Genomic DNA, 26195 nt, shown 5'->3' on the forward strand with positions numbered 1-26195 from the left:
TTCTGAATCAACCGGGAATATTTAGTTGATGAGTGTGAGTAAGTGACTTTTGCCTGTTTCATTGAAAAAAAAATTATGCAACAAAAGTTTGCTCCCATGGTAAGAATGAAAAAATAGAAGAAAATTAGCTGAAGTTTTAGAATTCTGTGTGTATATAGGCACTGTACATTTTTAAATGTGACTGAACCCTTAAAAAACTAACCTACATTCATTTTTGTTTAAATTATTTTCTTTAATCTTGTTTATTTTATATTTCCTGATTGCTTGTAGCTTAAAAACAATGTATTTTCACCTCAATATACTGCATTATTTTGTAACTTACTTGAATACAAGTAGCCTCTTGTATTACAAAAAATATTCTGTATTATTACAAAGCTGCATTAGTTATAATAAAAGTAGTCCCTTTTTGTTGCTGACTTTTGAGAATGTGCTGAGTAAAGATTAGTTGTTGTTTGTTTTAGTTGGAGATAGCAAGTTTCTTCTGCAGTAGAAAAAAAATTGTTTTAAAACATCTGGAAAAAATGGGTTTCTTCCAATCCAAGTGGAAAAGACGGAAGACACTCATTTACCTGCTTATAATTGTAATCTAGTTAAAATAATAGCATTAATTTTCAAGCTATTTAATTTATGAATTTTAAAAATGTGAAAACTATAAAGCAACAATTAGGAAGAAAAATAAATTTAATGAAATTTGTAAGAAATTAGAATAACTGTAATTTTATATGATTTTATGTAAATCAGTATGGTAAAACATAATTTTACTATTAAATACACAAATCACATGTTATCAGAGTTGGTAAGTTTTTAAAGCGTGATGGTTTTTACCATCGTATCAAAAATGTCTTTGTCAAACTCCCAGATCTTTGATGACATTGTATTTTTAATTTATTTGAACCAATTTAAATAAAGATGTATTTTAACTCATTGACGGTTTAGCAAATGGGCAAAATTGGGACAATGTTTCATCCCAATACACTATTTTCCTATCTAATAACGTGGAAAAACCTGTTTTGCTATGCGGAGAAGACTGCACATTAAAATGCGACTTCTTACATGCAGAACCGTCAGTGGGTTAAAGCATTAAATTTTAAATATAAGTTATAAAAATATATTTGTCAAAAAAAAATATAATGTATGATATGATAATATGATAATGTATTTTTCCAGTATGATTATATCAAAATTTCTTCATTTATAGGTTTCATACATTTGTCTCTAAACATTTTACATAGGTTTCATACAAAGTGTAAAATAAAATGATTGCATTACTGAGTTTCTTTTAAACACAGGTGGTGAAGATTTGATGTCCAGAAGCATGATCTCATTGTCTACATTCCGGGGCAGGAAGAGAACGGACATCACTCCCACATTATCCAGAGAACGCAGCATCACGCCTCACCTTTCAACCAGAGGTAAACAAAGTATGAGGGCTGTGAGTATGACACGCCTTGATCAGTTGGCACAACCCCGGCAATCTCACTATAGGCACCCAGTTTCTACCATCCCTGTAAATAAAGCCTCAAGCAGAAGCATGTGCAATCTTGCTGCTAAGAAACCACCCAGCTTGCAACAGCCGCCAGACATTAAATGCAACATGAGACCTGCCCAAAGCATGATGCATTTAGCTCCCCCCAGGCTGACAAGAACCGCAAAATTGCGAGCAATTGCAAGTAAATCTGCATGGAACTTAAACAATCCCTCTCCAGGTATGCATGTGCATGGCAATGCTTTGTTATGTTGTTGCATGTTCAGTTATAATTGTTTTGTTTCTTTTGTACAGTAGAACCTCGATGCATCAAATTCTTGGATTATATAATATCCGTTTTTATTTTATTTTGATGATTTATTTTATTTATATATTTTTTAAAAATTACTTTTTAGCCCCGTGGCAGAATCACGGCGACATTGTTGCAGAATCATTACATAGTTTTTGCAAAAAGATTTTTTATTTTAAAAGTAAAAAAAAAAAATTCTTTACTACAGAAATTTACACATAATATTTGAATCATGCATTTCGATAATCTCTGTTTGACGCGTTAAATTTATGCCGCTTGTTTCGTAAATTGATGTAATGCTTCATTAGTAATGCATGTGGATTTTAAACATTTTGATATATTTCAAACAATATGGAAAATTTCGAATAGTGCATTTGAGTATTTACTTAAATCAATAATTCTATCGAATTTTCGGCGGTTATTGCTATTGATTTCTTTTTAGTTTTTAAATCCGATATTTTTTATACGATATTACAGTTGAACCTGTTTATCTCGAATCTAATGGGAAAGGCAAAAAAATTGAGATAAAGAGATTTCGAGTTATACAGGTACTATTAAAAAAATTGAATTTAATTAAAAATTTCTATTAAAAATGCTTTAATTGTTAGAAAATGCTTTAATTAGTAGAAAAATTGAAGACATTTCTTTAAATTAATAATACCAGGTACATCTATTTACATAACAGTTTTTTAACATACACTGAAAATAATTTTTCCAAGATTTTTGACTGATAACCTTATTTGTTTCGATTATTCTTTTGAGAATAGATAGATCACAAATTCCTCATAGCCAACATTTTCCTGGGATTCAAGAGTAGTTTATAAGAACTCTACAGTTTTTTCTACTTCTTTTGCATTCACTTTTGATTCATCAATATAATCTTCAACTTCTTCCTCTTCATCTGATATTCCTTAAACATTATCAATGATTTCTGCATCTGTCAATGTTCCAAATGTTGCCAAAAATCTTCCAAATTAATGTCAACATTAAATCTAGATTTTATTGCATTCTCTTCTGGCAAATCTGGCACTGCATTTTCAGCATTAACAGTTTTTTCTTCTTTACTGATGCCTTCAACCTCTTATTCATCATCTTCACAGCTATTCTTAAAACCAGCTTTTTAAATCCATTTTGGATAGTTTTTAGAGACACATTTCTCCAGACAAAACAGTAATTCTGATAGCATCTAACTTTTTTCATCGATAGCATCTACTAGTTAGGGTACCAACTGTTTTCTATAGTTCACTTTAAAACTCCTAATTATCCTTTGATCCATTGGTTGCAATTTTGAGGTGAAAATGAATTTCTATTCTTAGCTTTCTTATCTATGTTGAAAAGCTAACCCCTGGTGGTCACTACTCATTAACCCCTCACTTACTGCCAGAATCATTGTATTCCTTTCTAGTTAAGGAAGTGCAGGGATGGTGATTGAAATTCCAAGAAACACCCCCCCCCCAACCTATTCATCCCTACTTCCTGTGGATTCTCGAAATTCATCTCTGTCTACGAGTTCTACTGATAAGGAAAGTTTAGAAAGTTGTGCTCTATTATTAGAAATTCGAGAAATGGAAGTTTTGAAGAAGAAAAGATTTAAACATAAACGTGGAAAATACATNTGCTCTATTATTAGAAATTCGAGAAACGGAGGTTTTGAAGAAGAAAAGATTTAAACATAAACGTGGAAAATACATTGATTTTAGACAGTAAATGTAGGGAATTTTAGAAATTTCGAGATATAGAGGTTCTCGAGATAAACAGGTTCAACTGTATTTATTACAGCAATCTAATCTCGAACCTAAACGCGCATTTGAGGAGTTTGTTTCGTGTAATTTTGTAGTCAGTCTTTTTTTTGGGGGGGGGGGGCAATTACTTCTACAGATTTCATGATTTTTCATTATTTTTTATTGAGATGATTATTTACAAAATGTGAATAAGGAAATAATTTGTGCTCCCCCCTCCCCCAACAAAATACGAGAATATCACTCATAATATAAGAATTAAAAATCATTACATGTTCAATTAAAAAAAATTATTATAGTTTTTTTTTTTTTTTTGTAAACACAGCGCTTTTGTTATTTTAAATGAGTAACATATGTTTGTTATTATTGAAAGTATCTTGAAGAAAGATATTAGTTCTTGAGAGTTTTGTCGCAGAAAGCCCTTAAAAATTCTGCCTTAGGGCTTTTTTGTTATACAGTTATATGACGATGAAGAGAATATTGGAATTTATAGCAATAATTTTTAATCTATTTTGATCAATAATATCTTGAAAAGCAAGCTTTTCTTTTTAATAATGTGGCGCTATATAAAATTCAGTTTTAATAATTTTTTGGTCAAATAGGTATGAACAGGGATATGCCAACATTTTTTGGGTAATAGACCATAAAAACTACAAAATACTGTGCCTATTAAAATCCATTTTAAGAACATTTTATTTTGTAATGCAGCTGATATTATAATCCAGAAAAATCTGCATTTAAGAAAAAAAATCTTTGAAATTTAAACTACATTATTATACTAAAAGCTAAAATTTATATTATTTTTGCTGTTTGTGGTATTTTATTTTTGCTTTGAAGTAGGATTCTTCAAGTTGAAAATTATAGAGTTATAATCATTTTGTTATTCAACAGTGTTAAGTTTATAAAACTCTTGTGACTTTCGATATTTTCTTTTCTTTGCTGTAAAGTTCATTTTAGAATATCAAGCACTTTTCGAATGACTATTTAAGATACTTTATTGAATGATCTTATCACTGAATGATATAAGGTGTTCCATTCTTAATTCATAAGCAGATTTTTGTACACTTTATGTATCATGATATCTCATCCTTCCGTAAAAAGCGTAATCTTGTAACTTTTTTTTTTTGTCATAGGCAGAATAACATTAATTATTCAGGGGCTTTCAAAACCTGTAAAGTTTTAAATTTTTTAACTGCTTCCTTTACCGATTTTTTTGGGAAAAAAGAGTGCAAAAAATCAGCATATTTTGTACTTTATTAACAAATATAAGGAATTAAAACAAAACGTAATGCACAAGTTTTAAGTTGAAATTTAAAATTTTTTTTTTATGTTTAAAAAACATTTAATTTACCATCAGTCTATTTTATTTTAACTCTAAAAAGCAGGGAATAGTCAGGGAAAGTTGCAATTTTTTGCAAAAAACCTGGAAAATCCCTATATTATACCTGGAAAATAACCAGTCATAGAATTGTCAATAACAGTAATCAGTTTGATTTAAATAATTCTAACATCTATTACAATTTTTATAAAATTCCACCTTGAAACTTTTTTATTTTTCATTCTATTATATGTTTTTGCTCACAAAATTCGATATTACGAATTAAAAAAAATCAAAGTTTTCTGATTAAAAAATGGCATGGGATAGATAAAATATGGTATGGATATAATAAAAGTTATTATTGTATGAGGTTTGGAAGTTCTACTGTATTTGTCTATTATTACTTTTATTTGGCTGATTATTGTTGCTTGTGTTTGTTGAATTATTGTTGTTTTTTGCTTTAGTATACTTCTTACTTATTTATGCTTCAAGTATCCTTTTTAGAAAAATATTTCTAGATTTATAAATTTTGTAGAAAGAGGCACTAGTTCCCAGATCTATTGTGCACAAAAGCTATAGTCATTAAAATGTTTATCAAAAAGGTAATAGTTTTCTCAAATTGGGTGTCAGGGAAAACCTGGAAATTTTATTTTAATTCTAAACTGCAGGGAATAGTCTGGGTAAGTTTTTACATACCTGGAAAGATTTACCTAGTCTTAAAATTATCAGTAACGGTAATCAGTTATTGAGATTTGAATTAAATTGTTCTTACATGTATTACAGTTGTTTTATAAAATTCCACTTTTTAGTGAAACTTTTTCCATTCTCATTCTATTACATGTTTTTGCTCACAAAATCTAATATTTGACATTACAAATAAAAAAAATCAACATTTTCTGATGAAAAATCCTTAGGAGCAAAATAATTTGGCCCTCATTGGGCCATTATTCATGAATCTTGCATCAGTCAGGGTTCAAAGGGCCTTTATTTTTCCAATACTGGCCATATGTAGAATTTTCCGATATTTTACAGCCTTTTTACAATCAATATCGGTCCTATCTAGAATCATCAAATTCGCCTGATATTTTGTATCCATTATTTAGCCAATGTATTATTTAGCCAATTTTATTATTTAGCCAATGTATGTCCAATATCGGTCTTATATGACGGCCTAATATTGGTCTTTATGAGGGCGAAATAACTTGGGCCCTCATTCGACCATTATTCATGAATCTTGCTTCAGTAAGGGTTCAAAAGGCCTTTATTTTTGCGATATTGGCCCTGTATAGAATTGTCGATATTTTGAATCCATTATTTAGCCAAAGTATGCCCAATATCGGTCTCTCGGTGCACGTCCTTACGGGATCCATATCGGGCCAATTTCGAACCCAACTGGGGCCTTGCTGCAAAGATATAAATAAAATAAAGTATGGACTTTCATTGTTGTCAAAAGTTGGGGATTTTTTTTCTTCTTTCCGAAATTGAGTAGGAACCCCGTGAAAACTGTTACTGGAAATTATAGTCTTGTAAAAATATAACATGACAGTCGTTCATAATTTGTAAAAAATTTAAATATTAGTTTAGGTGATTCTATTTTTGAAACTACGAACCTAGAACATTTCACATTTCTGAGTTTTTTTTAAGTAAAAGTAGGTCGTTTTTTTTTTTATAGATAGTTTAAAAGCCGTGTAAGTTGTCCTTTTGCTGATGCATTGGTCAGTTTATAGAATCATTTCTTTTGTCATTCAATACCAAAAATGAAAATATAAATACATGTAATTAATTTTTCATTTACTTTAACTTAGATCGCATTTAATCGTAATTTAATTGTATTGAATTCAGAAACTTCAAATCTATTTGCTTTTGTTTGATGCATTGAGTCAAGAACTGAAATATTTTTAGTCTTTTCAAACGCTTCATATTATTTTTGTTATTTAATGCTTTTCTCAATTTGCTTTTTCAGTTAATTGCCATAGTTTGCTAACCTCATTTTATTTCTTCCCTATTCTTACCCCCATATTCATCGTTGACTGTGACCTAATGCGTAACTCCCAATTCCGAAACACCCGGTTTGGAAACTTTGACCGGGAGTTCAAAAGCGATTCCACCATTATTTTTTAACGGTCGGTTTCTTAACTCCAGTGTTACTTAACCGGCAGTTACATATTTTCATAATTCATTCATCCACAATCTATTTCGACATACTGTAGCGTATGAAAGCGGCAATCATTTTATGAAATACTTGTGGGTTTGAATACTGAGCTGGATTCGATTGGATTGATTCATGCATTCTCGTGAGCAATTCTGCTGCATTTTGCAAGAGAGATAATCTTTTTAAATAATAGTTAAGTTAATTATTTATAATTTTGAATTAATTTTTTTTACATAATTGTGTAAAGTAATTATAAATTTAAAAAATTAAATGATTAACTAGTTTCTAACAAATTTTTTGTTAGAAACTAGTTACTTTATCATAAACATGTAACTTAAAAAACTATTTTGCATTCTGTTAACATATGAAACTAGTTATTTTAGCATGAACATGTAACTTAGAAAACTATTTTGCATTTTGTTAATATATGAAGAATTTTCAACAATGTGAAAGAGAAAAAATTATTAGTGCACATATCCTAATTATANTAAAAATGGCGGGAAAATTTATCGAATTTCGTTCCGGTTTTTTGGTTTTCCGGTTTTCTGATTTCCGGATAACGGGTTCTGTACTGTATAATATTTTTTTAAAGTATTTAAAAGGTGCTTATTTTTTATTGATTTATTGAAATTGCTATGGGGTGAAAAGTTTTTCTTCCTTTAAACTGACATCTGTTTTTAGTGAGTGAAAGAGCAGAATAAAATGTATAATTAATATTCTTTAATATTAGAGAGACAAATGGAGCCAATTTGGTTCCTCTGTTTGTTTTTTTTTAATTTTTTTTATTGCTTTATAATTCAGAAAATAACTTACTAAAAGTGTTGAGTGACTTTTTATAATTTGACCCAATTTAAATTTTCATTTTGTCATTCATGTGTTAACCTTATAAAAATCTTATATCTAGAATGATGGGATTCTTAGACTTTTTAATAGGTATTACATAATCCATGTTTTGGGTCCATAAAGGTTTCCCAGTTTCATTTAAAAAAAAGTATTTCAACATATCTCTAATTAGTATTTATAGAGAAAACTAAACTCAACTATTTAAGAAACTAATTGTAAAGCCTTGTTTAATCAAATATATTAGCTAAGCCAAATAGAATAAAATACACTAGAATTTTGATGATAAATTTTTATTAAATTAATTATAGTTATATTTTAAGATTTTGGATCTCTGAACGCAAATAATCTCTGATGAGCTTTCTAGGTATAATTTCACCCTTCCTAGTGTTAAAATATTTAAAGTATACACATATTCATCAACTGTAGAACTAGTCTTAGGCTTTTTTTTTTTCTTTCTAAAATAGCCTGCCTAGTTCTTATGATCCATTCTGCATGCCTTTTTCAAAAAATAATGTCCACTTTGACTCACAACTTGACAAAATCTGTTAAATTATGTTTTATCGATGCTATTTTAATATTTATGTATAAATGTTGTTTTAATTTAACCTACGTTGCAACTTATAGCATTTTCCTCAATATAATAAACATTTTGGTTTCTTTTCGCTCTCTTTTCGATCAGAGCTGTGGAAAGATCTCTTTTTCTAGATAAATGTTTTTTCAAGTGAGTACTAAATATTAGTTCAAATAATAATAAATATTTATTTTAAAAAAAATTATTTTTGAATTAAATTTTTTGTACACGAATAAACTACAACTTTTAGTACTAAATTTTAAGTTTGTTTAAGCTTTTATTATTCTATTTTTTTCAATAGACCTTTTTTTTTTAAAATTTTTTTTTTTAGAAAATATTGCCTTGCTTTTTTTTCATTTATTAGGTAGGGTGACCCGGGGTAATTCACGGTCACTCTGTTTCTGGGGTAAATAATGATCACCTAAGTTTTATTTTAAAAAAATAATTTTTTTTCTAAATTTGAGACCTGGACAAGAATGCTTGTACACTATACTAAGGTATAACTACATTTACTTAATAATAGTTTCTTGTTTAATCTAACAAAATAAGTATCTTTAAACTGCTTTCTGTATTTTCCATTTCAAAGATGGGTTTCAAAAAGTGTACATTTCTGCAAAGATCTCCCTCCTTCTCTTAATAATAAATATTTTGAGTTACTTTCTTTTTCTTTGATACGAAAATAGTGTAAGCTCTTGTTTAATTGTTTTACATCTACTGTAAACATTATAATTGATTATAGGAAACTATATCAAATGTTGCCCCTTACAGATGGGGTAATCATTGATCACTGGGGTAATTCCTGTTCATTGTCATTTCTTTTCATAAACAGTATTAAAATAAGCTAATAAATAGCTAATTGTCTTTTTTTAAGTAACAATTTGTAATTTACAATTTAGCTAATTACAATTTAGCTAATTGTCTTTTTTTAAGTCTTTTTATCAAGTGGAACGACTATAAAATATATTTTAACTCAATTTAATCACAAAATTTGTTTTTAACTGTATGCTAGACAAATGTGTTCCAATTTGTCTTACCTTGCTTCTATCTTAATTTTATGTGTGTACATTGTTAGAATAATTTCTAAGTTTATAAATTAGCCTAATATAAATATGGTGAGAAATTATCAGCCTAAAAAGGATACTAAGCTTCTAGAAAGCAAAATTAGTTCTAGTAATTAAAATTTCACAATTAGTAAATTTCTTTTCATTATTGAAAATGAAAATTTCAGTGTGAGAGCTGCTGCCAGAGCTGTTGACATACCTTACTTAACTTTACACTCTCCCTTAATGAAGTTACAAAATCCAGCAAAAGTAACCCATGTGGGAACTCTTTCTTATATTCCAGCAGAACATGAGAATGAGTTGGCTGCTTGCCTAAAATGTATGTCACGATACAAAGATTTTTGGAAAATTTAAAGTGTTAACCTTTATTTTTGCTTTTTAAATAAACCGTTCTTTTAGTTGCTTAAACATATATTTTTGGTTTATTTGTTTGATCTTGATGTCTTATTTGTTAATTACCACTGTGTAATTATTTTTAAACAGCCCCTTTATGATTAAAACTGGTGATCAGTAATTACCCCTGAAGTGATCAGGAATTACCTCAGAAAGCATCAAGAGAAGGGGTAATTCCTGATCACCAAAAATTTAAAGTATTTTAAATTCTAATTAGATTTTCAAACAAAACAATGTAGCCTAGGACTCATCTCATACAGCCTCAAACTTCCAGTAAATATTATAATTCTATCTTGAATAGTTTTCTTACAAAATAGATCTTTGCATTTTTTGATCAGGAATCACCCCAGGTCACCCTAAGTTCCAGATGAATTGTTTGAGAAATGCTGATCACATTGTTGTTGATTGTGGAGTCTTCACCAGAATGTGGCCTTTCTGGAATGTTTTTTACTGGTCATGCCCCTCCATAAAGGAAGATTAAGGCTATAATTACGATATAAATTTCAGAGGATTTAATATTTAGCAAGTTTAGGTGACTTTTGAACAGCTTTTACTGATTTGAATCACGGATTTTTTTTAAAAACGTACCACTTTTTCTTAACATGTAATCATTTAGGTGTTGAATTTAATACCTTAAACCTATTTATCATTTGTATAAAATCAAATCTGTGTCTGAAGAGATGATTTTTGTTGTAGGAAATGCATGACCAAATTCTTCTACAGCATTACCTTGGAAATTGAAATGGCTCGGGGCTCGAAGGGTCGGGATTTCCGAAATTTTCGGATTATAGGTGTATTACTCAAACCGATAGAATTATCTTAAGTTTCGATGTCACCAGGGCTGTGTACTGTATGCCATGATTAAGTGTGCATGTGCAGACGCCCCATGTTAATTCCAACAGATATATATAAATACACTAGGGTGTCTACCAGTCACGAATTTAAAGATGGATCACTGAAAGTCTAAACAAAGTCGAAATTTTTTTTTTCTCAGGCACTTTAAGAAGGGATAACTCAAACTTTGCGTGTTATAATAATATTCTATTAGTCGTAGGGAAATTTGAAAAATTTTGTAAAAATTTTAAAAAAAATAAAAAAGATTGAACATTGTATTAAAAACAGTAGCGTTGGTAAAACTGCGAAAGAGGCTGAAAAATAATAATTGCAAAAAAAATTTTTCGTACAAGTACAATGGAATCATTGCAAACTGATTGTGTCAAAACCACGTGTAAATGGCTGCAAAACGATAGCTAGCGTAAAAACAATTAGCAAATGACCTGGATATGTGATAGAATCACCTTGAATCAAGCATGTTCAAAAGGAATACTCAAATTCGAGCTTTACGTATCGAATTAATGTGGCTTACTTAAAAATTTTAAAAATGGTTAAAAGCGCTAAATAACAGAAGAAAAATGATCGGAAAATGGCGTGGGTTTATCACGAAATCCTTATGAACCCAGTGGTTAAAATTCATACCTTGATATTCTAAACAGGCATGCACATGTGGGAACTCTTTCTTATATTCCAGCAGAACATGAGAATGAGTTGGCTGCTTGCCTAAAATGTATGGCACGATACAATGATTTTTGGATAACACTTTTAATAACATCGCTGTAAAACGGGGTGCGTAGCGTTTTTAAAGGTGCTTATTTTCGATTTTCACTTTTTAAAAGCCCTTAAAGGTACTTTTTTTTCATTGGGTGTTTTTAGAAAGTGCTTAATTTTCCCTTTTACAAAATCATATTTTTCCTTCACTATGTTGATTTTCGCTTCGAATTATACCAAAAGACACAGTTCACATTGTTCTATTCCACGTTTTCACAATTAATTCAACCCCAATCTATATTGGCGTATTGTCAGTCCGTAGCGTATGAAAACAACATTCGTTTCACTTGATTGAAAATTTCATGATTTTTGACAATTGTCAAAACCAATGCCTAAAGGTTGGGGTTTTTTTTACATGACGGTTAAAGCAAGATAAAACCATTAATTGTCAAAAACTTTCCTAAAGTGCTTAAAAATATTTTTGAGTGCTTAAAAGGTGCTTATTTTTTGGTGAATAATTTGGCTACGCACCCTGTAAAAACGTCAACATTTGAAAAACTATGGAAATGTCTAGAAAAAATAGCAATTATAATAACTTCAAAAGAAAAGCGATTGAGGAACAACCTGAATGTGTCAAAAAGTGATAATTCAAATTAAATTCATGTAACAGCGTGTTAAAAATGTTGGGATTTGAAAGGGAAAAAAATCTTGGGAAGTGTATGAAAAATAACCAGGGAACAAATGAGCAGTGGATTTATTATAGAATCATTGCAAATCAAGCATGTCAAAATGCATTAATTAAATTAGAAATTTGTGTAAGATACTAACATCAATTTCCTGGTTCAAGTATAACTTTATTACTTTGTTTTTAATCGTGAAAATGCCATGTTTTGTAATTAAAGTATTTCATATTCGTTTTTAAGAAATTTAAATTTTCTTACTATAACTGAAAAGTTAAGGTTCTGCACCTAATAATTCATCAAAAATCATAGTTTAAAAAAATAAAAAAAAAGTTTTTTTTCCCCTTTTTTTTAAAAAGTCTAACCTCTCTGTGTTATTAACTAAAAACTCTGATTTTATCAGGTTTTTAATGAAATGCCTTAGTCTTTGGTTTTTTTTTTTTGAAATATACTAAATTTCTATTCTTGAATGCTTAATAAAGTTGCAGGATTTGCTTCTAACTAGAAAGTTAAATATTTGGTTACTATTTATAGCTTTTGTTACAATGTAACCATTCATTGGGAAGTTTTAGATTGTTACGCTATTATTTTTATTTCTTCAGGACAAACGCATTGTTACATACAAAATTAAATTTACTAAATTAAAATATCCCAAGATGCAAGATATAAAACTATTTATTGCAACGAGTTTAAATAGTTTTAAATTAAGCCTAATTAAAAGAAAAATAGAAATATTTAAGGTGCTTAGAAATTAGTAGGGCCTGTATTTGCCAGGGATATAACTTAATTTAACATGACATGATTAAGAAAAATCTCATGCCTATTTCTAATTCAAATTTTTATCATTAATTTTAATATACCTTAATAAAGGAGTTATTTCGTTGTTAGAAGAAAAAAAAATTATTTTGGCCTATGCAAGCATTTAGCAAGATTGGCCTATTTAATAATTTTTCAATGTTATTTCCCCTCCCGCCCCCCCCCCCAAAAAAAAAAATTTATACTTTTTTTAATATAAAAAAATTAAAAATCTCACCTGCATTTCTGCATACCAACTGAGAAAAAAAATCTAAAACAATTCAGTGAATCAAACAATTTCAATTAAATCATAAAAAATAAATGGAATACAATTCATCGATGTTATTAGCACTTAACAATCTGGAAATATTTCAAGTTTACTTCCCACCAAGTGTAACTACAATAATTAATTATAATTTTGTAAAATTATAATTTAATTAATAAATTTTAACCTTATACTCTTAAATCAATTCCAAGTATGACAGTTGCCAAATTCACTACAAAATGAAGAAAATTGTTTTGTATTTTTTTTTTTTTTTTTTTGCACATGTGCAGCATAAAAGAACTACTTTAATTACTCAGTTTTTCTGGTGCAGTTTTTAACGAATATTTCTCAAATTTTAAAGCAATAATTTTGCTATCAATTTTATATTGTCCTGATAGTTTCATTTATTTTTATTGAATATTTTCAAAGTTGTAGCAAAACACCTGAGACAAAAAAAAATTTGTTTCTTTTTTTCTTCATAAAAATGTCCATGTCTCCATAAATATTTAAGTTGGGTTTACGAAAGTTTGTGCAATTATTACATGTAGTATCTAAAATAATAATAAATAAAATAATAGTTACAAATTCATTACTACATTTTTTGGCATAGGGTGTTCAAAAAAAATTTTTTTTTCATTTGTAATTTTTTGTTGGTCTCTCAAACCTAAAAAGGCTTTATACTTTATTGATATCTATCAGAAATTGCATTATCGTACAAAGTCGTATTTTTAAAACTTAAAAGCACTTTTGAGTTTTTAAACTGATTCTTTAAGTTTTTTTGAGAAATATCAAAGTGTTTCCATTATTTTGTCCAACCCCTATATGTACTATGTATCAAGTTGATTTATCTTCAACTATTCGGAACACTTATTCAAGGGACTCTAATTTATGATTATTTTGCTTTTCAAGTAAAACTTGTTGATCTAATACAATACATCATTTAGAGAAAAAAATTTGTTTTATGTTTTTTTGGGGGGCAGGAGGGGGGGATTTTGGGCTATGGCGGCCCATTTTGACCAAGCTTGTCAAAAATAATACTATAAAAACTCTATTACCCCTCTTATTAGTTGAGCCTGGGTTTTTATGATCTGATGCTTCTAAGAATAGTAAAAACTGCTCTTAAAAATTGCAAAAATGGCCCTAAAAATAGCAAAGAATGTCCTTCAAATAAAATAAAATTCTCTTATCATGTAAAGATATATGAATCATCAATGTAGTTTTTGTGTTGTGTGAATTCATCATGCTTAACATGACCAAACTATAATGAAGAAAAAAAAAAGTCAAAAATCTCAACAAAAAAAAAGCCTTAAAAGAAAGATAAAAAATATCACAAAATGGCCTGAAAACGTAAAAAATATACTCTAATAGAAAAAAAAAGGGTTTAAAAATGGTTATCAAAATCTCGGCCTTTACTTTTATATTGGATATATGCTTTATTATTATCTGTTCACGTATGAATAAAAATAATTAAGAAATTATTGTTTATAGAATTGAACTTAATTTAAAAAATATGGAAAAAAAACTTTAGTGCAAAAAATAAAAAACTAAATCCTCTGAATAACTTTTCATCCAATAATCAGGTTTTCACGTGCTAGGACTCAATCCTAATAGTTCAAAGGCCTGACCTCATCTATGCTAATCAATAAGTGTCAATATTTTAAGTTACAATATCACACTCAAAAACTTACTTTTTCTTCCTACAGATTTGGAGTTTTGACCTTCAAAATGTGGGGGAAAACTACAATCTGGTGAATAGTTTGGATAGATAACTAATAGTTTGATGTCTGGAGAAAAAATGTTAAGCAAATTGAAAAATTTTTACACACAATGTATCAAATTTGTTCGTCCACAGATTGTTTCATGCAAAAAATAATTTTTAATAGAGATTTATAATTTTTTTAATGATTCATTTTACTAATTTCGAAAAAGATTTAAATTGTAATGTATACAAATTTTTACACCATTTTAAAGAATTTAATTTTATAAGTCAAAATATGATCACAATTGGTTTATTAGTTTCGAATTTACCAAATTTTAATAAAGTCGTATATTTAAAGTTAAATTTTTCGAGAACTATTTGTCTGATTTTATTTAAATTTCTTCATATAAAATTGCATTCTTTAAAATGATGTTAAAAATTTTCTTTACAATTCAACCTCTTTTTTACCGTTATTTTGTTAAATGAAGTGTTAAAAAATAATTTAAAAAATTATTTTTTGCTTGGAAATATCTATGGATAAACAGATTTTATAATTTTGTGTAAAATTTTTCGATTTGCTTAAAAAGATCCGAAGTTTTAGTGAAATATGCAGAAATAAAAATTAAGGGATCTAAACTTTCTTCTGACCAAACTATTAGAATCCTATTTTTCAAATTGAGGCTTCTCTCCATATATTGGGGATCTAAAAAATCATAATTCGTCAAAAAAAGTATGTTTATTTAGAGGAAATAGATTTTGTGTCCGATTTTGTAATTAAAAATATCATCTACCCCAGTTAATTGGCATATTTGAGGTCAGGCTCCCAAATCATTAAGATTGAGCCCTCTTATTTGAAGTTCCAATCACTAGATCAAAAGCTATTCTATTTTGTGCAAACTACTATTTATTGTAATAATCTAATTAATACTTATTGATTACTTTGAGTACAATTGAAAGTAATCTATGATTTCTTTTAGTTGTAATTTATGTTTGAAGTAACATTCTTAAGATTTTCAGTTTGGTTACAAATGTAAGTTGTTCTTTCAGGTAAAGATGCTTCTCGATCCCCTACTCGTCCTCAGAGTTCTATGTCTGGAGCGTCGGACATCAGTGCTACCTCTAGCTCAGTTTCACTGAGAGCTCATTCTGCTTACCGGAGACCCAGGCCTATAAGTGTTGCCGGCTCAATAGCCGACAGTTCCGTGCATTTAATGGTTAAGAAAGATTTTGAGCGTCAGTCACTTGATAAAAACGGTATTTTTGATTACTTCTTTTTATTTGTGTTTGTAATGTAAAATCAGGGGTGTGTCCATGACAAATTTTACTATCTTTTAGCGGTACCTTCACAAATTCAACTGTAGGGAAAAAACGGTAGTTTCACAAAATGTTTTTAAAAAAGCAAGTTCTGAGATTCTCCTCCCCGCCTCTTAAAATTTTGTTTCTGTATCCCCGTAAGAATCGATAAATCCCGGGTTATTCCGCAAATCTAAGTAAGTAGCATGTGCTTGGTTAGATAGTGCTGTATGGTAAGCCTAACCCGTTGCTTAAGCCATATTATAGCAAGATTTTTTTCACAGAGTTTTTTTTTATTTTTTTAAATTAACCGACAAGGTGTTCTGCAAATTTTACAGGAAGTTGAAATTCAGACATTATTCTACACATTCCAACCTTGTTATAAATTTATTCTAATAGGAATTCATTTTTTTTATGAAACATTTTTTTCTCTGTGAAACTTTTTTCTATATGACCCCGTGAGAAATGTTCTCATAAAGAAAATGACTTTTTAAGTGCAAGTACTGTTAAATGCACTTATATATATTTTTTTAAAATTCAAGTTGAAATTTAACAATGGACAATGACTTTGATGGATTTTTAAATTTGGATGCAATTTTAAACCCAAAATTTTAAAATAGCAAAATTATATTTGAATGGGTAAACCAACCAGTGCATGTTCCTTTACTGGGCATAGATTTCCCAGTAAATGAGCAGTATGTGTTAATATGTTGACACTTTAATTTTCAATTCATGATTACAAAAAAAAAGTTAACATTTTCCAAGTATTTATATGTTATAATTTCAAGAATAGGCTTGTTTTTAAATATTTGTATGGCTTATAAATTCGTAAGGAGTATTAAAAAATAACCAAAATTAAGTGTTCCTTTACTGGGTGTTCATTCACTGGTAAGAGCTGTTCCTTCACTGGGTCTTCTTACTACTTGTTATTTGAACCTCCAAAACTTTGAAACAATATTATGTAAGTTCTCTGCTATTTTTTACATAATTTGCAATTAGTAACAAATATGTTGACACTGTCATTTAACTAAAATTACGAATTTTGAAATTAATATGATTTTTTAAAAGACAAGCGAAGCTTAAGTGTTCCTTCACTTGTTAGTTTACCCTATATGGCGAAAAATGTATAGAAATTTACCAGTCATAAATAATTTTTATTTGTAGTGACAATTTTTGAAAATATCTTCTTACTTTACCCTATTTTTGGGTCGATTTTTTAATATAATTTTTAATTTTCACAAATTATGTCTAAATTTTTACAAAATAGGTGCCCTCTCTTAAAAACCTAGACAGACTCCTGATAATATAAATGTGTTATTGACTCAGGGTTGGCATTTCATTTGGAGGGGGAAATGGAAGAAACTAGAAATTACCAAAGCAGGGTTGCCACAGGTGACTAAAATGCAACTATTTTCAACCTGAGGCAACTATGGCAACTTTTTTTTTTGCCTGAAAAGGTTAATAAAGCAACTATTTTCAGGAAAAAAAGACTATTGGGAGACTTTTCTGTTCTCCTAATGATGATTTTTTTGAAGCGTAAATTGAGTTGATAACCCTGAACACCTTATTTTTTTATCCTTATTATTATAACCCTTATTTTTTTTTTTTCTTAAAAAAATAAGAAATTTTGAATGCAAATTTGAGTTATCACTTTTTAATGCTCTCAATTTGCACATATTCCATTGTAAGTCTGTCTTTTCAATGGTTATTGCTACGAAATTCTGCAGGATTTAAAAAAAAAAACACAATTTTTAATAATGTAGGATGTGTGATTTTTGAATTTGAATTATCACTTTTCACATATGTAGATATATATCTTAAATCAATTATTGAAAAAGGGAAAATCATTTAGAAAAATTATGTTTTTGTAATAAAGTATTTTTGAGGGAATACTAGTTATTAAAATATTTAATTTTCCTTAAATATACTAATTTTTTTTATTGGAAGGAAATGTATTGCTAGAACACTAATGCTTATAGAATTATTATATTTGGAACCAACTTGACTAAGTGGATCATATTATATGACAACTAAGTCATTTAATAAAATTGTACTAATATTATTGAAAAAATTTTGTTCTTACTTAGGCAACTATTTTTGTACTTTAGGCTACTAAAAGCAACTAGTTTGTTCATTTTTTTTCTATGGCAACCCTACCAAAGCAATTGTCTTGAAATAAGTATGTAGCTTAATTTGAAGCAAATTATATTTAGTGTTGCAATGTCATAATAGGCTCTACATATTTCCTAGCTTTTAAAATTTCTAAAAATTTATTTTTAATCATTCTGAATCGAATTTCAATTAAATTAAACTCATTATTTAATTTTTATTAAATTTTTTAACAAGCTAATATAGATATTTTATCAATGTATATTGATAAAATAATCATAATTTCATAAAATGTAAAACTCATTCATTCACTGACGCGACTCAATCGAAATCTACTTTTAACTCTTTATTTCTCTTACCACAAGAATATTTTAGTTACAGGGTCATACTAAATCTAACATTCTTTTGAGCGATTAGCCATACCCAAATTGTTCTCAAATTAAATGGGAGGTTTTGTTTTTTTCTAATTTATGTTTCAATAAATCACCTTCCCATGCTTCTAACAATTCACTTTATTTTGAATTCTTGGAGTTAGAACTGGGGGCTTTGGCCCAACCGTTCAATTTTACTTTTTTGAATTCTAGGGAGGAATGAATTTCCACATCCCTTTCATGGAGCCCCTTCTTTTTATTTTATGATTTGAAAAAAAATCTGACCATATTCTTTATAATAAGTTTTACAAAGATTGTAAATCAATTTTGCTGAAATAATTTTATTTTTCTGAGATAAATATCTGTCTTTCATAACCAAATAGAATGTATCTCATACGGCCAAAAATATATCCACTATACCAGGGGTGGGCAAACTTTTTCGGGCGAGGGCAAAAAATCGAGAGAAAAAAAGTTTGGTAGGCCAGGTAAAAACTTCTAAAATAAAATAAAAAAATGATATACCTGTTTTAATTTACATATTTAATAAGATGAATGAAATTGTGACTTCATTTTTAAAAGTTCCTTATATTGAGTTTCCAAGTGAGATGTACTTATTTTAAGGAACGAGGCTAAATGATTGTCTATTAGTCTACTTCTGAAATGATTTTTTCTAAGGTTCATCATCGCAAACACTTGTTCACATATATAAGATGAAGCAAACCTAGCACTCATTTTCTGGGCATGAAATATTAAATTTGGGAAACTAGCTTTTGGTAATGATTTGTAAAACTCAAACTTTGGTAAACTTATATACAACTACCTTAAATGGCGCCAATCTACAGATACTCTATAAAGAACTTCATCAATTTATGCTTTGTAGAACGAAAGTAGAGAAAGTAAAAAAGTCATCAATAACTTTGCTAAAAAAGAAAGAACGAAAATAGTAGTACAAAGTACACAAGAAAATGGATATATATTGTTTATATTCGCCACGGATTGGCAAGTTCAAATTCTATCCGCGGGCCGGATAAAACTTTCCGGCGGGCCGTAGTTTGCCCATCCCTGCACTATACACTTAAGATTGAACGAAGCACCCCCATCATAAAAGCTGTATCACAAAAATTAAAAACTGTCATACATGTTTCACTTTAGTTTCATACATTATTTTCTACATATTATTTGAGAGTTGGTTTCCATGTTTAACAGTATTTAATTTTAAAAGTTAGAATGCTGTTAGTAATTGGTAATTCAAATACAGAGAAACCTCCTGTTATGGACACTCGTGCAAAATGGACTCCTCTCAATAAGGACATATTTTTAAACCCCCCTTGATTATTCTATGAATAAACCGTTATGTACATTCTCCTCAAAGCGGACACTCCTGTAACCAGACGATATAGCTGCTTTTGATCTGAAACGTTATTTTCTATCTCTTGAAACCAAACACTACCTAATCTAAATTTGGAAAAAGAAAAAAAATTCTGTTTTAAATTGCAGGAAGAAAAAAAAATCAACTTTTCACCATTTTTAAAGCATACAAAATTTTGGCTTAATCCATAACTGGAAATATTATTAAGCTATTTCACTACTAAAGAATCAGTCTCTCTCCTGTCACCTTGCCTTATCTCTGCAAAGAACGGAGATAAATGCAGGGTATCTGCGCACCGAAATATTTTATTTTTAAAATGGAATGTACCCCCTCCATTTTTTTGGTGTTCCGAATATCTGAATTTATAACAAAATTCCCACTTACAGTCATATTTTTTTACAATATAAAATTTTTTTATCATGTTCTTTAAAAGTTATGGTGTTCTTTCAAAAAAATGATAGAAAAACCTTTCTGGAGGAAATCATCTTTTAAACTTCTGTGATTTCAGAATAATTTTTTTATTTTATCAATTTAAAATTCTAGCTGAAGCAAGCCATTCATTGGCAAAAATTTTTTTATTCGGAAATGAGAGCAGAAAAATCAGGGGTATTTTTCTTTCAAATGAGCAAAAAAAGTATCTTAAGAATATAATTCTGCAGGATCTGTAAATTAAAGGATCTGTTATTAAAGTAGCCTTTAATCCACTCTACAGTGTACTCATTACACTCCAGTACCAACGCTCCTCTGAGATGGTTGTTACTTTAGATCTCAGGCATCCTTTCACCACCAGGGATGGCGTCAGTCTGCGCTAGGTTCTCTTCTAGTATTTCATCAGAGTCTTTAAGAGAAAGCCTGTCCGAAGGAAAGTCCTTCCAAACGATGGCAATCTTGATAGACTTTGCAGCGCATGCAAAAGAAACTCCAGATTGGAGGCTCCCAGTTGGATCCCCCTCTCAAGTTCCACTATCCCCATTAGGAGGAACCACTTTCCTGGATTGGGCTTTCCTCCCAGGAACAACATCCTCCCTGGGCTTCTTTCCTGTATGGGTTGGCACATTGGGTGAAGGCGTTGCATCAGAAGACCTAGGTCTCTTAGCTCCGCTTCTCGCTTCAGTGGCCCTCAATTTCCTTAGCTTTTTCTTCCGGCTTTTGGACAATCCAGTGGCGCCACACACACTGTCCCCCGAGTGCCTTTGGGGACCTGAGACTCCTACAGAGGAAGGGCCTGCACCTTCGGACGCCTCACTGGTTTTCAAAGTAAGCTGCAAAGCAGTGGTATTAGCACTGGATTCACCCGAGGTCTTACCATGTGCTACTGGAGATTGTAAAGAATTCTTCGAACAGGAACCTCTGCCTAATTCCTGAACGCATCCCTTGTTTACCGGCGCGGCGGATGATGCCGTATCATAAGCTTTACTTGTGCTCATCATGTTTGTTTGTCTGCCATTTAGTTACCCAGTGAGGGATATCCAGGGGGCACCACGTGGAGGCGGCAGGCATTCCCCCCCCCCCCTATTTGAAGGGATAGAGGGAAGCCCATATTTTTTGAAAGAACAGTTAAACAAATATGCCATACTAAATGAAATTTTCAAAAAAATTTGATCACACTATTTTTTTTAAACTCTTCTTTAAATTGATCTAGTTTGTGTGTTGTATCAATAAATGTTCTGATTTTCTTTAAATAAAATGTTGGCTTTATTTTTATTTTGAACTACTAAAAAGCCCATATTTTTGAAATTTATTCTATATCTGGGTTTCCACTCCACAGGGAAAACCTGGAAAATTCAGGGAGTTTTGTTGTTGTTAATTTACGTCGCACTAGAGCTGCACAATGGGCTATTGGCGACGGTCTGGGAAACATCCCTGAGGATGATCCGAAGACATGTCATCACAATTTTGGAAAGGAAGTAGGAGTGCCATCCCCTCTGCAGAGGGGATGGCACTCCTACTTCGGTAGCCCGACGACCTGCACGCGAAGTCGAGCACTTTACGGTAGAACAGTTTAACAAGGACCCATACCGCGCTCCCTCGGTCCCTACGCAGACTGATCCAAGTGGTCACCCACCCGCTTTCTTTTTGAGTATAGTACGTACAGGGAATTTTTTTTCTTCCAGTTTTGAGTGGCAACCCTGTAGATGAACTGGTTTACTTTGATTAAGTACTGTTTGTTACTCTTCTGAACTGCTTAATGCTCAGATTTTCTATCGTTGCAAACTATTTCTGCTTTTTAAGGAATCCCCTGATTTTTGTGTCTCAACCCAAGTTTTACTAATCTCTCTATTTTTTAGGTGAAAGGTTATTTTTGTATAAAAAAAAAAAACTTTACGTGAATAGCAGCTCAAATTTGTAATTTCAGTGTTCTGCCCTTGTGTAACTCAAAAACTAAATATAGTGAACATGGTTTATAGTGAACGAAATGTTCGCTCCCGTGTCTTGCTATGCACTGAAAATATTTTTTGTGGATACAGTGAACCAAAAGAAGATAAGAAATTTGGATATTATAAACTTTTTTCTGTCTTCAACTTATTTTTTTCTTCATTTTTTGGTAATTTTGAAATTTCTGTATAAAATACATATACCGATTTTTAAAACCATCTATTGAGTAGAATGTACCCATAAGCATATTTTGTTGTTTGCTTCTTCTATCACAGTTTCCCATACATAAATAAAGCCCCCCTCCCCTAAATTATTTGTAAGCAAGACAAAGAGTCATAAAAAATAAAAATGAACACATTTTATGTTTCAATATATTGTCTTTGAATCATTTTTGTATTTCTATTTATCGGTCATTTATTTAAATAATGTGTCATAAAAGGGATGGAAAAATGAGTTAAAATTGTTTGCAGTACGGATAGAGGGAACTCCCGGTTATAGTCCGGAACCGAAATTTCGGTCCCTCGAAGTTTCGCTAGACTGTAGTTTATTCTTCCGTGTAATTTAAAAACTAAATGGGTCGCTTCCTACTATTTTCTATCAACCTAAAAATAGTGGTTTAAAGACATTAGCCATCCAGGCCGAGTCTTCTTTTATGCAATTTTGTATTTTTTAAAACAATTTAAATCATAAAAGTGGACTAAAATGAATTAAAATACAGTGAACTCTCACTACTACAATGTCCGATACAACAATAACTCCCTCTATTGCTATAATGTTTCGTGGTCCCAACGAAATTTCATATGTATTAATGTTATTCCTCTCTCAATAAACCTCTGTAATACGATTTCTTCCAAATTTCAACCTTATTTTCGTCATTTATTATTGGTTTTCATAATAACGTAAAAATTTTTATTTTATCACTTTTGCCATTTTTCTATGAAAAGACTCACTGCTGACCATCCCAAGAGCTTCCATTCTTAGAATGGCCTCGTTAAGAAGTCACAGATGTAACATCTGATTTTATTTCCTTCATGTTAAAAGCTGAGTCATAAATGACACCACATTAACACCTGAAACATAGAGGGAGCACCATTCACAAACAAAAATCATTTACCTAATTTGAACTCAATGCATACTTTGTTGGTTGACTTGGCAGTCAGAAGAATGAATAAACAAACAAAAATATCGAATTATTTTAAATAAAAACGGTTTTCAGGTATGTTTACGATTTTATTTTCGGAATTTATTTCAATTATTTTTAATATTGGAACAGTAATTAACACTCTACAAATAAATTTTTTGCGTACTATGTGAATACATATATAACATTAAAATTATAAAGGAAAATTTTATTGTGTCCCCAAAATATGTAGGCCCTGGATATATCCCTGTGCAACACTATATTTATTGGCTCCCCAAAATATTGTTTTAGCTAGGTTTTACTGTAGCTCATTTTTTTGTGTAATTTAAAGACTAAAGTGGTCGTTTCCTACTATTGTCTATCAACATGAAAATAGTGTTTTAAAAATGACAATAAACATTTTATATAAATTTATTTAGATATTAGCCATCCAAACCAATTCTCTTTTCGTGCAATTTAGTATTTTTCAAAACAATTTAAATCATAAAAGTTTAGCAAAATGCAGGGTATCCACGCACCTGGAAAGTCATGAATTTCAGTATTGAACAAAATTTGTCATGATTTTAACTATTTTTTTAAAAAAAATCATGAAAAGACTTGGATTCAGGTCGCCGAAAAATCTTATTTTTAAAATGGAATGTACCCCCTCTCCATATTTCATGGTGTTCTGAATGTGTCACAAAATCCCCACCCACAGTCATATTTATTTAAAATATAAAATGTTTTTATCGTTTTCTTTAAAAATTATGGTGTTCTTTCAAAAGAGTACAACAGTTTTTGGTTATCCCTGCCATTTCAATGAATGTTATTATAATGCTTTTTTAAATTTAGTGTTGTGTTTTTGTCAGAGAAAATAGGCACTTTGTTAAGTCATGAAAAATTCTTGGAATTAATCATGGAAAGTCATGAATTGGAAAATAATCTAAAATTTAGCAGATAGCCTGAAAATGTTATTATTATTTTTGTTAACAGCATCTGGCAATATGAAAGTGAATAGGGAAGAAGTGAAGAAGAAAAAACCAATTCCACCTCCCAAGTCCTCAACTGTGTTAGCAAGAGCCAAATCACATCCTCCACCTACAAAGGATAATTTAAGAAAGGTAAATTTTGCATTCATCTCATATTTTGGTAACCGTCTGTCCAGTGACAAATTTACTACTGTTTATGGCACTTTCACAAATTCAATTTTAGGAAAATACTTTTAAAAAAGTAAGTTCTTCTCTCTCTGCCTCTTACAAGGATGAGATTTTTCCGCTTTTTAGCACATTTCCACCTTTTTCGCTTTTGTCTCTCGAATTTCAGCTTTTTATCAGAAGCTCCGATTCTCTAAAAGTGTGTGTGTATATATATATATATATATTCCTCTTTTACTGAAAACTCAGCAGTTGAAATAAAATAATTATATCTATTTCCGATTTTATTATAATCAGGGCGCGTAGCGTTTGTAAAAAGTACTTAAAGGTGCTTTTTTGGGGATTTCGTTTTTAGAAGCTTTTAAAGGTGCTTTTTCCAGCTGGTGTTCTTAAAAAGTGCTTTTTTTCCACAATTAATATTTTTTTTCTTCAGTGATATCTGATGGATCCCACGCATTTCACGAAAAATGGGGTGTTTGCTACGTAATCATTCACGCGGACTTCATGTCGTACCCACGTTATGACTTACGCATGCGCGCACACTTAAAACCAAAACTAATTCGCTCTAATTCGGATAGAGAATATCAGATCCTTATGAAATGTTTTTCTTTTTAATTTAATTTAATTTTATTCTTGTTTATTTTATTTTACTTCTAACACTTTTTTGACGTAGGGGGTAAGGGTACTTTTGTTCTGAGTTCAGGGTGAAGTTGAATTCACTCGGTGATGTGGGAAAGTACTGATTGTTTTGATTTACGTCCGTTTCTTTTTGGGTTTTTTTTAACGTTAAAACTCTTTATAAAAAGTTTCTGTTTTTCAATATCATTGATTGAATATGAATTTTTTGAGTGCTTGAAATTTTTTGTAAAGTGCTTGAAAAGTTTTTAAAAAGTGCTTATTTTTGATTCAAGGATTTGGCTACGCACCCTGATAATATATTGAAAGATATATAGAAAATTCAAACTACATAGCTGCCAACCCTTCCGCATATCTACTTATTTCAGCTATTAGCTTTTCAGAGCAGAAAATAAGATTTTTCTCATTTTTACCCAACTCCTAGATCGCTCGTATTTGCGTATTTACCTGATTTAAAAGTTGCATGTTATGATTTTTATTCACCCAATTTCAATATCGTTCGTTGCAATTCTTATTTATGAGATTTGTATTGAGGCATTTTTAAAATTCTATGTAGCGATTCGTATTCACACGAGTTTATCGAATGTCGTTGTTCGTTTTTACGGTTGTAATATCAACAACTATTTTCGTATTTAAAAATCAGGCTTTGGATTCGTTTTCACTCCATTTAGAAATTATGCATCGTAGTTTGTATTTACGTGATCTGAAAATTACCCATCATTATTTGTATTTTCACATTTTTGAAATCCAATATCGAGTTTCATTCATGTGATTTTAATATCGGGATTTATATTCACGTGACTTTAAAATTCTAAATCGCTATTTGTATTCACGCATTTTTAAAATCCTTTATCGCGATTCTTGTAAAAAGTAGGTTTTTTTCTTGAATTAGTTACTATAAATGTGGCAGTTTTTCTATCGACGATTCTTG

General features: G+C 30.0%; 1 protein-coding gene across 4 annotated transcripts in view; it reads left to right on the forward strand.

Annotated features, from left to right (window-relative positions):
• Positions 1-26195, forward strand: part of LOC107457054 (ensconsin) — a 71330-nt gene that overhangs the window by 17443 nt on the left and 27692 nt on the right. For 3 of the 4 annotated variants that reach the window (XM_016075096.3, XM_071182939.1, XM_071182938.1), the window contains exons 4-6: positions 1290-1706; positions 15884-16090; positions 24468-24595. In XM_016075096.3, coding sequence (XP_015930582.1) covers positions 1290-1706; positions 15884-16090; positions 24468-24595 — 752 coding nt within the window. The remainder of the gene's footprint in view (positions 1-1289; positions 1707-15883; positions 16091-24467; positions 24596-26195) is intronic. The other variant, XM_071182940.1, reaches the window with a different exon arrangement.

This window comes from Parasteatoda tepidariorum, chromosome 7 (genome assembly GCF_043381705.1).
Source record: "Parasteatoda tepidariorum isolate YZ-2023 chromosome 7, CAS_Ptep_4.0, whole genome shotgun sequence".
NCBI lineage: Eukaryota > Metazoa > Arthropoda > Arachnida > Araneae > Theridiidae > Parasteatoda > Parasteatoda tepidariorum.